Consider the following 12,600-nt stretch of genomic DNA (forward strand, 5'->3'; position numbering starts at 1 on the left):
GGTCTTGTTCACACTTGCTCAAAATACCAAAGCGTAGCAAACACGCCTATAGCCTTAATGCAAGTAGTTTGTTGATCTTGTGTTACGTTAAACTCACGTTAAAAGGAAAGGTAAAAAATTGCTCCCCAAACTCCCTATGCACATTTGACATGCATTAAGGACACCCCAGATGCCCTGGTTTTCTCTTGGCTGTTGCAAACAAGATCTAACATGCTGCAAATGCATTGCAAACCCGCTGAAAACACATGTCAGTGCGTTTATGGTACGTTACAATAGACTTGAATGGAAGGAGTCGAGATGCTTCAACTCCTTCCAAACGCCACATTAAGTTTCATTCATTAAGCGCAGCAATGTGGCGCAACGCAAACGATTTGTTTGCTGTCCATATTATAAATTGAAAACTGCTTTACTAGGCGTTTGAGGAGAGCACACCCCAAACTCCTGATTTAATGCCAGTGTAAACAGGGTCCAAATGAGCCCTAAATGAGAGGGAGTAACTGGCACTTACACAGGTCTGACTCAAGTGACAACAGTGCCAATAAATATACAGTAGATACACACAGTACGTGCCAACTAACCTTGTATTTAACAAAAAAAAAAAAAATGTGAAGATAACTATATACACCAATTTGAGCTTAGTGAAATATAGGCTCTGCTTGTTAGACAAGGGATAACGTTCTCTAAAGAGAAAAAACTGCAAGTAAAAATAAATAAATGTATATTAAATGGCAACTTGCAGCAATCTTTCTTCCATAAATGCTTAAATAACATGCCTAAAATACATTAAATTAACATATTCCTATAAGAGTGTTGTTGAAATAAATGGTTTGGTGACGGGGTCTCTCATTCATCTTAAAAATGTTGCTCAGCATAAGTATATACTTTGGGTCCCTAGACCCTACTGTGAGAGCAATGGTTTCAGGAAGAAAAAGACCCTAGGAACTGCAGCACCCTACCTCAGACTTGTTAAAGTGATACTTTTTTTTTTTTTTGTTAAAATAACAAACATGTTACACTTACCTGCCCTGTGTAATGGTTTTGCACAGAACAGCCCAGATCTTCTTGGGTCCCACTTCGGGACACTCATGGACCCTCCCTCCTGTTGAGTGGCCCCACAGCAAGCAGCTTGCTATGGGGGCACCCAAGTTGCAACTCCCTGTGTCCATTCAGACACTGAGCCACAACCCTGCCCTGCCCCCTCTTTCTCCTCATTGGCACACCGACTTTGATTGCCAGCAACAGGAGTAAATGGCGCTTCGCTGCTGTCTCAGCCAATGAGGAGGGAGAGTCCTAGACAGCCGAGTCTCTGGAGCGTCATCGCTGGATTGAGATGGGGCTCAGGTAAGTATTAGGGGGGGCTGCTGCATACAGAAGGCTTTTTATCCTAATGCATAGAATACATTAAGATAAAAAACCTTCAGCCTTTACAACCACTTTAATCAGATTTTTGCAAATCCCAATAGCTCAGGGGTATGGGACGCAAGATCCATCCAAAGTCACTTTAAAGCCCAACTAAAGCATACTAAAAGCATCCACAATTCACTTATACCCCCACCCCCCATTCTGCATTGCCAAAATACAGGATATATGCTGCAGGGTCACAGGCTCCCTGTAAAAGAAAATAAATACTTGGTGGAATTAACGTAAAAGGAGATAAAGTGCACCTTTACCACTGTGTAATCTCTCTTTTTTTCTTACCTTTGTAGCCAAATGAACGGTGTATTCTTTGGTGGTTAAAAATTGTTCCTGACAAACAAGGCAAACATATGAGCTATCACAAACTCCACGAAGAGAAATCGTTGGATCACAAGGGGAGTGATCAAACCTAAAAAAGGTACATAAAAACTATAAAACCAGTAACGGGCAACAGAAATGAGTATCAAAAAATACAAATTCATCTACTTAGGACAAAGACATTTGCCTCCTGAAGTTATTTTTTTTTTCCAAACCACATCATGACTGAGCAGGTGATATACAGGCGCCATGACCTATCCGCAGTTGGAAAACATCCCCTTTTGCAGTCTTTAAACAATCAATATAACTGCAAAGGAAGTGATAGCTCCAGATTTTTACTGGTTTAAAGAACAGAGGAGACCATTCATTTGCAGTGAGTTAACAGAATATTTAGACCTGTTACAACACTGCTGTGGGAGGTATATACACTATATACTTACAGACTCAAACATCTGCACTTATCTATGACAGTCAGAGAATACAGTATATCATTATATAAAATGTGAGCCAACAGTGATCGTGTAAAAATTCCAAACGTTCGTTACCATGTTACATAAGACGACTGCAGATACAAGAACTAAAAGCTAGTACTGCAAGAGATCGGGCTCACTGACCTATTGGATGTACTGGGCTTGAGTAATGACACAGACCAAATGATAAACAAAGCTGTCAAACTACGTTAGACATGAAGAAAAGTGAAGCCTGTCTATGGTATGCCCTGGATGTGATTTTGATTAAAATAACAATCATATACTAGGGTTGCACCGATACTAGTATTGGTATCGATACAGAGTATTTGCCCAAGTACTTGTACTCGGGCAAATGCTTCTGATGCTTCCCCCGATACCTTGCATTCCCGTAAGTCAGTGGATGGGGGGAGGGGCGGGAGAAGGCGGAGCGTGGGTCCTGGCAGTGCAGAGGAAGGTAAGCCTGTGGGCAGGGGTGTGGGCTATGACCACCTTGGTACACCCTGAACTCGGCCTCAGTAGCCTGCAATCACAAGGTGGCAGCGGACATCTTGTTACACCCAGTGCATACAGTTCACTAACTATATGGGCTGGGTGTAACAAGATGTCCGCTGCTGCATTCTGACTAGGCTTACTGAGGCCAAGTGCAGGGTGTATCAAGATGGGCTCTTGTATACTCACCGTCAGTCATCACATATTGTAAATTTTATCATGCCTACCAAACAGTTCCACCTATCATTGCCCATAAGTGCCACCTATCAGTGCTGCAAATCAGTGCCACCTACCAGCGCCCATAAGTGCCACCTATCGGTGCTCATCAGCGCTGCTGCATATTAGGGCCTCCTCATCAGTGCCACTGCCACCCCATCAATGCCCTTCATTGCTGCCTCATCCGTGCCACCTAATCCTATCAGTGCTGGATATTAGTGCCTCCTCATCAGTGACCCATTAGTGCAGCCTCATTAGCACACATCAGTGAAGGAGAAAAAAGTACTTATTTACAAAATTTTCTGACAGAAAAAAGTATCAGTAATCAGTGATAAAAAAAAATAAAAAAAAATAAAAAAAAATTAAAAAAAGCGTATCGGTACTTGTACTCGGTCTTTAAAAAGTGTTATCGGTGCAACCCTATCATATACAATAGATATTTTGGCCCAAAAAAATTATTGATTAAACCTACCTTTTTAGATGACCAAACAGCAGTTGCCGATTGTCAAATTTTCTGTTACAATGCATCACAGGACAAGTGATTGGTTCTGTGTTTAAGGGGCCGAATTCCTTTGGCTGGGAGAAAGTTCTGCGGCTAGAGCTCACGTTACCTGGCTTGAGACCTGGAAAAAGAACACTTATCACACAGATCAGTGAAGGAATAAGTGAAAATTGTGGACGCACATAATATTGCTCCTCCAACTCCCAATGATCCTGAAGAGGGAATCCAACCAAAGGAGATTTAAAAGGTTTTGTGGATGAGGGAGTAGTGGAAGGACTAAGACCTACATTAGGTTTAAATTCTTCTGTCCTGTTGGGGAAGATTCATTCTCCCATTTTGTCATTGGGAGAGAATGCGAAGGTAAATCCAACATTTGGAAGTGGCTACTAGAACATGAGGAGGAAGAAAATACCCGATCTCAAAAGATGGAATTATCCCTGGGAACAGCCATAATACTCATTTACTGCTCTGTTGCCAGGACACGAGGCAAGGGGAAATCTCCCCAAAAGGGAACAGTCTACATTTGGTGACAAACAACTGCACCGTTGTCAAATTGGGAGCAGCGGCTGCGTTCATGCAGCTGCTGTGTCCCAATAGACATCAATGAGCTGCCTGCACGAGGATGCATAGAGCACCTGTGCATCCCCAAGTGGGCAAAAACAGCCCTTGTACAGATGTAGAATTATGTATGCTCATGTGAATGAGGCCTTACCCTAAAGGAGGGCTGTCACAGACAAATCATTCTGGACTTTCGGTTTAGGAAATCATCTAATTTTGACATCAAAGGCTTAGTGCAGCAACATTGATTTAACAATCACTGCACATTTAATAATTTTTGCAACGAAACCTGCAGTGCATATTGCACGAGCAATCAGTGCATCTTGGATGCAATCATGTGCAGGTTCTAACAATGACCCCCCTGCCTCAGGTCCATTGGGAGGTACAGACATGCTACAAAGTGCAGCTTAAACCTCAGACATGAAATATGAACAAAGCATATCATTCTATAGTATGTGCTTATAGCCTATAGTGTGTCTCAATTAAGAGCACCAAGTATCATTTCTGTCTGCTGCTTTGTTACATTGCTATCAGCATGAATCACTTCTGGCAGGTTTTCCTGACACCAAGAGAAAAAAAAAAAAAGTGACAGAGGAGAGATCTCCAGCAGATTGACAGCTTCATCTCTGTTCCTGTGTGAAGGAGGGTCCTTTCCTTCCAATCAGCTCTGAGTATAACTCAAGCTTTCTGCCTGTTTTCTGAACTCAGACAAGCTTTATAATTCAACACTTTAAAAACAGATGTAGGTAAGAAAAGACTGAAGATAGACAGATACAACATATGTATCATCTCTGTGCATCACCTGAGGCCAGTCACTTCACTGGGTATATATAAGGGTTTACAAGCACTTTAACTACACAGTGTGGGGAGAAAGATGGCCCCAACAAAGTGAAGTCCCACAGCTAGATTATGCCAAGTTCAACAGATCCCCAAATTCTGCATAAAGATGCACCCTGCAATTTAGACAAGGAGGGTTTGGGTATGATGTATGGGACGATGTTTCATGTTACACCCTATAAGTTGGTGTAACATGAAACATGGTCTAACACAAACCTTTATTTTGGCGATCTCGTTGACGCATATTTTATCTTTTAGGTATTGCAGTCTATTCTGACCTATTCTAAAATTGCATTTCAGGACAGAAACAACTTTAATTTGGTAGCAAATCTGGATAAATATATTTCTTTGGTTTTATTTGAGAATAGTAACTTTTTTATTGCATTTTGTGTAATTTTTCTCAGTTTTTTTTCCCCCTTTTTTGTGCCTCCTCTTCATAGAGAGGCGATCCTCCGCTGTATGAAAAGGAGGCACAGAGCTGTAACAGAAGTGCTGTGCCATCACATCCCTTCCAATGTAAACACCTACACATCACCCCTATGGAAAGGCAAGTAGAATGATGGGAAGTCAGGGAGCCGATTGTTTCATCTTCTGGATTAGCACCAGACCTCAGTGGTTCCAGTGCTAGTGCCGAAGGGGACCACAGCAGACACTGACATTGGCGCAATAAACACCACTGGTAGATAAAAGGGCTAAGAGAAATCTAGGTTAAAGTGGAAGTAAACCCTAATGGGCAGGGGGGTGGTTGAGGACACTGTTGTGAATTAAGGAGGTGTGTTAAAGGGGATTCAGTAAACTACTGTGAAGGGGGTGGAGGTTATGGAAGTGGACCTGCAAACACTACTCTGAAGGAAAAAGGAGAGTGAGTGAAAAGACATTGCTGCAAGAATGAGATTGTTATATAAACACATCCATCAGACTTCTAGGTTTCTGACAATAGTGTTCATTCACAGATCGATATATATTTAATTGGATATAGCTTAACTAAATGTAATAATTACTCACCCGGCATTTTCAGCCACTGGTTTACACAAATTTTTGCAGCACTTGCACCAGGGCGATCCTTGTTAAGTGCCAACTCTTGCAACCCATGTGCACGCTGGGAGTTTAACTTGGCCTGCATAATCATGAAAAAAAATAAAAATATATAATAACACATACATACATATATATATATATATATATATATACACACATATATACAAATAAAAGTTGGAGTCATTGCAGTTTAAATCCACTAGGCCCTTGGTGAGTACTCTAAGCAGAGGATAGTCCAAAAGACAGCACCACTAACCTGTCTTGTGGGAGTAATGGCACAACTACTCCCTTCAACAAGAGATGGTTGAGGACATTCTGCAAATTTGACGGTCCTTGAGAAAATTGTTGAGGGGAATAGAGCTTCGACCTCCGGGTCACAGTCTGGGTTTTCTGTGACCCAGGGAGAAGCAAGCTGTAAAAGATGTCCCTCCGCTCTTAAGGCCCCTTTCACACATGCGGACCGTATGTCCAAATTTCATCCATTCGTTTGCGGATGAAATACGGACATACATGCATTCCTATGGGATAGCGGGTGTCCGTCTCCGAAATTGTCCGATTCTGCAGTCGGAGGAAAATCCGGAGGAGCAAGCAGATCATTACAGATCCGTCCCGTGTGAAAGGGGCCTAAGAGTGAGGCTGCTCCTGCCTTTTGGAAGGAGGCTTTTGGGAAGACTTGGTGGGTTGCCAGCCCAAGTCTTATGCCGAAAGGAATACTTAGGTGTGGAAGTTGAAGCCTGTGCAGAGTAATTAGGCATTCTGCGTTTTGAAGAAATAGAGGCTCCTAGGGGGGGGGGGTTTGGGATTTTCCACTGTGGAAGTAAAAACATATTCTCCTGTGACATCTTTATATATTTGTCAAGTGCCTCCCCATAAAGATGATCCCCTTCAAGCGTGTGTGTGTCACCACTCTTACTGTGGCCAATAAGGAGGGAGGGGGCTGGTGGGGCTGAGCAGCGATCTGTGTGTCTTATGAAGGAAGGCAAAGGTGCACTGTTCAGTAAGGGCGGCTGACAGCCTGTCAAACAATGAGAGGCCGACAGCTGCTGTGGCTGGATGGTGCACCTGGCGGTACTTTAGTAGTGGGGGGGTAAAGAGATTTATGAAGGCTAGGTTCACTCTTCTGCATGTGGCTGCAGGAATCACAGGGATTCCCATACTCGCAACAACCGGCAAGGAAAACACACTGATCTGTGGAAATGCACAGGGCTGCCATGCATTCTGTATGGCAACCCCCCCTTCTAAAATCGGTGTGTGTGCCTGAACCGCAGGGAAATTACATGGTCAAAAAGACCATGTGGTTTTCTTGCGGCTGCATTTTTTCTTAAAAAGGTGCATGCACTTTTATTTTATTTTTTGGGGAGAAACACAGGCACAACAGCCCATTCATTTGAATGGGCTGCAGTGCCTGCGCAAACATGGCATGCAAAAACGCATAGGCGTGAACATAGTGTAAAACTAGAGCGTGCAAAATATGGTATATAGAAAACCAATCAGCTTCTAAGCTTTATTGTCAAAGCTTAATGGAACAAGCAGAAGTTAGAAGCTAGTTGACTACCATGCACAACTGCACCAGATTCTGAGTGCTCCAGTTTTAGTAAAATCTCCCCCTATGTCCCCAGGGATGAACTTCTAAAATGCGGATTGCTTGCATTATGAGCATTTGTCCCTAAGCACATGTTGCCCCAAACATAAATACTACTAGGTTCACTGTCCAGCTGCACCCAGCTACAGCAGCTGTCAGCCTCTGAGTTTGACAGGCTGCCGGCAGAGGCTTGATAGTGCACACCTGCCCACAGCTAAACGCCTAGTGTGAATGATCGTGTGGGCTTTTATAGCAATTGAACTGTATTTAGAGGATCACTTTCCATCCTGGAAATACGCTTAACTTCATTTGCATTTTATCTGTTTCAATTTAGACATGCCTAATTACATTTTTTTGGCTTGCTTCTATTTCTCGAACTCACCTGAAATTCTTTGCTTTTTTCTGCTTGCTTCCGTTTTTGCACCTCAACATGGCGTGCTAGACGATCAAGGGTTGCAGTCACTCTTTCCATCGGATGGTCAACATGACGATCTTCTCTCTAAAAAAGTAAAAAAATTAAATAAAAATAAATCCCCCAAAGTAAGAAAACAAGAAAAAATCATTTCAAAATTTAAATGGTTTATTTTATTACAAAAGAGAAAAAATAAATAAAAAAACAGAGAAAATACAGCTCACTGTTAGAGCTGCACGATTCTGGCTAAAATGAGAATCACAATTTTTTTTTTTGCTCAGAATAAAGATCACAATTATCTCACGATTTTCGAAGCGCAACATCATCTTTCACATTACACAAAAAATTGGGCTAACTTTACTGTTTATTATTATTATTTCTTTAAATTCATTAAAGTGTCTTCTCCCCCCCCCCCCCCAAAAAAAATTGCGTTTGAATGACTGCTGCGCTAATACAGTACGACATAAAATATTGCAACAACCACTATGTTATTCTCTAGAGTCTCTGCTAAAAAATATATTTGGGGGTTTCAAGTAATTTTGTAGCAAAAAATGATTTTAACTTGCAAGCAACAAATGTCAGAAAAAAGATTTAACCTTTAAAGTGGTTAAAATTGCCCTCTGCTACAGATGAAGATCATTCCTTTGTTGTGTACGGAATGATACAATGTTTCTCCTTATCAATGTTGAGATAAAACATGGCAGGCTGCCTGGATTTTTATATATTTTTTTATTTATTTTTTGTCAGCTGTCAGAAGTGAGCAGAGTACTCTGAACATGTTACATAGAATTGGGGCAATTATTTTTTTTTTTGAGTTCGGGAAGGGAGTAGAATCGCTATTTTGATTCTTTGCGATTAATCGTGCAGCTGTACTCACTGTAACACTAAGTTACCAATTACCCACACAACATTTCAAAATATCAATTCAAGCGATTAAAATTAGATTAAAGCCAGTACTAGGGGATAAAAACATTGTATTAGCTGCTTTTTTCTCAAAAAAGACTTTTACACAGCACTTTACAAATGTGCACTGCACTGTGCTTGCATCAGGATTTTGAAGTAAGAAGAGCACTATTGATAACAAGGGAAAAAAGGTGGTCCGAGAAGCATTTTCTCTGGAGTAGTATCTGCCCCTGGGATCAATTTGCTTTATAACAAGTAGCCCAGTAAGCATATTGATATAGACTTTATTAAAACAAACTTACATGCAGGGACAAAGTCTGTGACTCATCATCACTAACCAGGTCAATACATTCCAGGACAGGTCTTGAAGGCCCTTCCTGCGTAGCAAAATAAGGATCACTGTTAGATAAGCTTAGACAAAGAAAGAATACTTAAAAAAAAAAAAAAAAAATAGAACATGGGTGATGTTTGCATATTATAGAGCTGCATAGTGTTTTTTTCTGCACTAGCACAAAAGTGTGCTAGTTGCTAAATGGGCATTAGAGTTCGTAGAGCATTGCTGATCATCAGGACAGAATGTATTGTGCATGTTGTTGGGATCAGAGGGGAGACTTGTGGAGCATGGCGAGCTAGCTGGACAGTGACATGCTTAGACTGGGGTGGGGGCCGAAAGTGCCCAGCTAAGGGGGAGGATTTACAGTAGTCCTTACAGTGCTGAGGGTAACCACGATCAGGGGAGATGCAGAGAAGCTGGCAGCATTGTGCTTTGTATTAGGAGCCATGTGAAAAATTTACAACCAAGTGGTGCTCTCAGTAGCTGAAGTAGAAGTTGGTGACACAGCAGTATCTGCCAGTAAATCAACTCCTCGTACCAATACTTCATTATAGCACAAGCACACAATACCACTGCCAAAATGCGATGGCATTTTAGCACTGAGGCGCTCCTTTAATACATGTGCAGTCAGGGATTAAAAGCAAAGTTCACCTTTTAGAGCACATTATACCCATAATTCAGGTGTAAAGCGTAACATGCTCCAGACCTGCCACCCCCCCCCAGCCCCATGAGAGAAGGCAGAGGATCTTCTCACCACGCCCGCTGTTGAATTTTGAAACGCACTCTGCCCACATGGCCTCATCTTTTATTCAAAGCAATCTGTGAGTGAGAGAACTTTGTGGCTGGTGGCTTGTAGTTAGTCCTCCATGAACTGCAAGGTTGCTGATGAGCACTCGCGTTGATTATTTACAGCTTATAAACAGTCAGCCCCTTTCGGGAGGTAAGGGCTGAAAGCTGCAGGGCATGTTTGCAAAAGCCTGAGATTGCATCCCTGAAATATAATAAATGCACAATAATTTCCCTACAAAAATATGTGCAGTTATTTTTTTCCCCAAACGGTGAACTTATGCTTTAAATAAACACTTACAATACAACAGAGAGGGGGGAGAAAAGCGACAAGTCTCTTTAAAGAATAATGGGATTTTAATTGAGACAAGGTCTATTGATAGGGTAGGCACATAAGACACCAATTTTTTTAAAAAAAGATATACATTTATTAATAGTATCAAAAACATATAAAAATTAAATATTAATAGCGTATTTGATGGACCATGAGACAATACATGACAATCGTAATCTGATGCGTTGATGAGCAGAACCAACATGTTTCGCATGATTGCTTCGTCAAGGTTTTGCATATACCACAGGTTTCATCTATATTACATAGAATAAACATATTAGTATAATAAAAATACATTGGTTGATATATCATCAAGAAAATGATTAAACTTCATTGTGGTCACATTATGTTAATACCTAATCAGTTGTTTAACAACATTTTTTTTTAGCTTTATAAATAAAACATTTCTTTTAAACATTTTTTAGTTTTTCCCACCCTTCGTTTGGCACTGCTTGGGGGCGTCCCATTTTGTTAGAGAGGAGCTGTGTCGGTCGGTGAATATAAGAGAGAAATAGGATTTTTTTGTACTCACTGTAAAATCCTTTTCTCTGTAAAACACCGAACGACACAGCTCCTCTCTGTAACAAAATGGGTTGTCAGCCATATCACTGGAGATTACTAGGCAAAGTTGTAACACAACACTTCAGAACTTTCAGTTTCACCCAGGGGGCGGTCCCTAGGCTACAACCCCCACAGCCTGCTCTAGCAGACTCAGTACGTCAACAAGCAGTATAGGGTAAAGAGAAAAAGGAGGGGTGGGTGCTGTGTCGGTCGGTGAATTACAGAGAAAAGTATTTTACAGTGAGTACAAAAAAAATCCTATTTTTATCTTATATTCACCAACCGACATCGCTCCTCTCTAACAAAACGGGACGTCCCCAAGCAGTGCCAAACGAGGGGTGGGAAAAATGGCGTAAAAACTTCATCCACCATGGCAAGTGGGAACTAGTGAAACTAAACCCACAAAAAAACAGCAGTGTGGGGAAAAACACAACGATATAACCGGGTATCCTCAACAGGAGCGATCCCCAAGACCGCAACATTGCGGAAGTAACGCAACAGTGCATAAACACAACAGTACTGCGTTTTTAAACCAGGAAAAACGAAGCTTGCATATTCAATTGCAACTACACGGCCGACTGCAAAACTTTGCGGCCAAAACAGGCATCAGCCGATGCACTGACATCTACCTTGTAGAACTTGGTAAAACGTATGGACAGACTACCAGGTCGCCGCCTGAGCGACCAACGATTGGTGTCGGAAGGCCCAAGACATTCCGATTGCCCTTGTACAGTGGGCCGTGACCGGAAAGGGGGGCACCTGCCCCTTCAAGGCGTAGGCTTGTACTACAATCTGTCTGATCCACCTGGAAATGGTGGCCGACGAGACCGCTAAAACCCTTCTTTGGACCAGCCACTGAAACAAACAGTGAGTCTGACTTCCGAAAGGGAGCCGTGGAAGACAAATACACCTTCAGAGCCCTAACCATGTCGAGAGCGTGAAGGGCCACCTCTTTGGGGTGCTTCGGCTTAGAACAATGGTAATACAATGTCCTCATTGATATAAAAATCTGAGACCACCTTCGGTAGAAAAGATGGTTGAGGACACAACACCACCTTATCCCTGTGGATGACCAGATAGGGCGACTTGCAAGATGAGGCCACCAATTCCGAAACCCTCCTGGCCGAGGTAATGGTTACTAGAAAGACCACTTTCTGGGAAAGAGTCAACAGGGGAATCTCCCTGATATTTTCAAACAGAGGTTTTTGAAGCGCCGACAACACCAGGTTCAAATCCCATGGGGGTAACGGTGGGACTACATGTCGTACCCCCTGAACGAAGGTACCCACTAAAGGAGTGTGATGCCAGGGGTCATTGAAAAGAAGACAGCCAGGGCTGAGATCTGCCCCTTGATGGTGCTCAATGACAATCTCTGGTCTACTCCTCACTGAAAAAAAACAGCAGGATCCTTGCTATGGAAAAGCATGCCAACCATTCTCCTCACACATGGAGATATAAGCCTTCCAGGTACGACTTCCAGCATCTGTCGACTCAGATAGTCCGCCTGCCAGTTTTCCACTCCTGGGATGTAAATGGCCAAAAGGGCCAGAACGTGTCGCTCTGCCCACCGAAGTATGCGAGCAACCTTCCGAGCAGCGGCTGAGCTTCTTGTTGCCCTCTGGGGATTTATGTATGCCACCGCCGTGGCGTTGTCCGACTGAATCTTGACTGGACGCCCTCGAAGACTCACCGACCACGGGTGGAGACACAGCCTGATCGCTCTCAATTTGAGCAGATTTAATCGGCAACTCGGATTCTACCGTCGACCAGAGGCCCTGAGTTAACTGAACCCCCATCACTCCACCCCAGCCGAATAAACTGGCGTCCGTAGTGACCACCGTCCA

At 42.5% G+C, this 12,600-nt stretch overlaps 1 protein-coding gene across 5 annotated transcripts in view; it reads right to left on the reverse strand.

The window, feature by feature from the left end:
- Window positions 1–12,600, reverse strand: part of LOC143989385 (E3 SUMO-protein ligase ZNF451-like) — a 155,591-nt gene that overhangs the window by 134,509 nt on the left and 8,482 nt on the right. For all 5 annotated transcript variants that reach the window (XM_077489503.1, XM_077489505.1, XM_077489502.1 and 2 more), the window contains exons 3-7: window positions 9,044–9,118; window positions 7,809–7,925; window positions 5,812–5,923; window positions 3,382–3,532; window positions 1,699–1,825 (exon numbers count right to left, since the gene is read on the reverse strand). In XM_077489503.1, the coding sequence (XP_077345629.1) occupies window positions 1,699–1,825; window positions 3,382–3,532; window positions 5,812–5,923; window positions 7,809–7,925; window positions 9,044–9,118 (582 nt within the window). The remainder of the gene's footprint in view (window positions 1–1,698; window positions 1,826–3,381; window positions 3,533–5,811; window positions 5,924–7,808; window positions 7,926–9,043; window positions 9,119–12,600) is intronic.

The sequence above is a fragment of the Lithobates pipiens genome, unplaced genomic scaffold (assembly GCF_037356315.1).
Source record: "Lithobates pipiens isolate NorthernLeopardFrog02 unplaced genomic scaffold, aLitPip1_a1.2 Scaffold_18, whole genome shotgun sequence".
NCBI classification, from domain to species: Eukaryota; Metazoa; Chordata; class Amphibia; order Anura; family Ranidae; genus Lithobates; species Lithobates pipiens.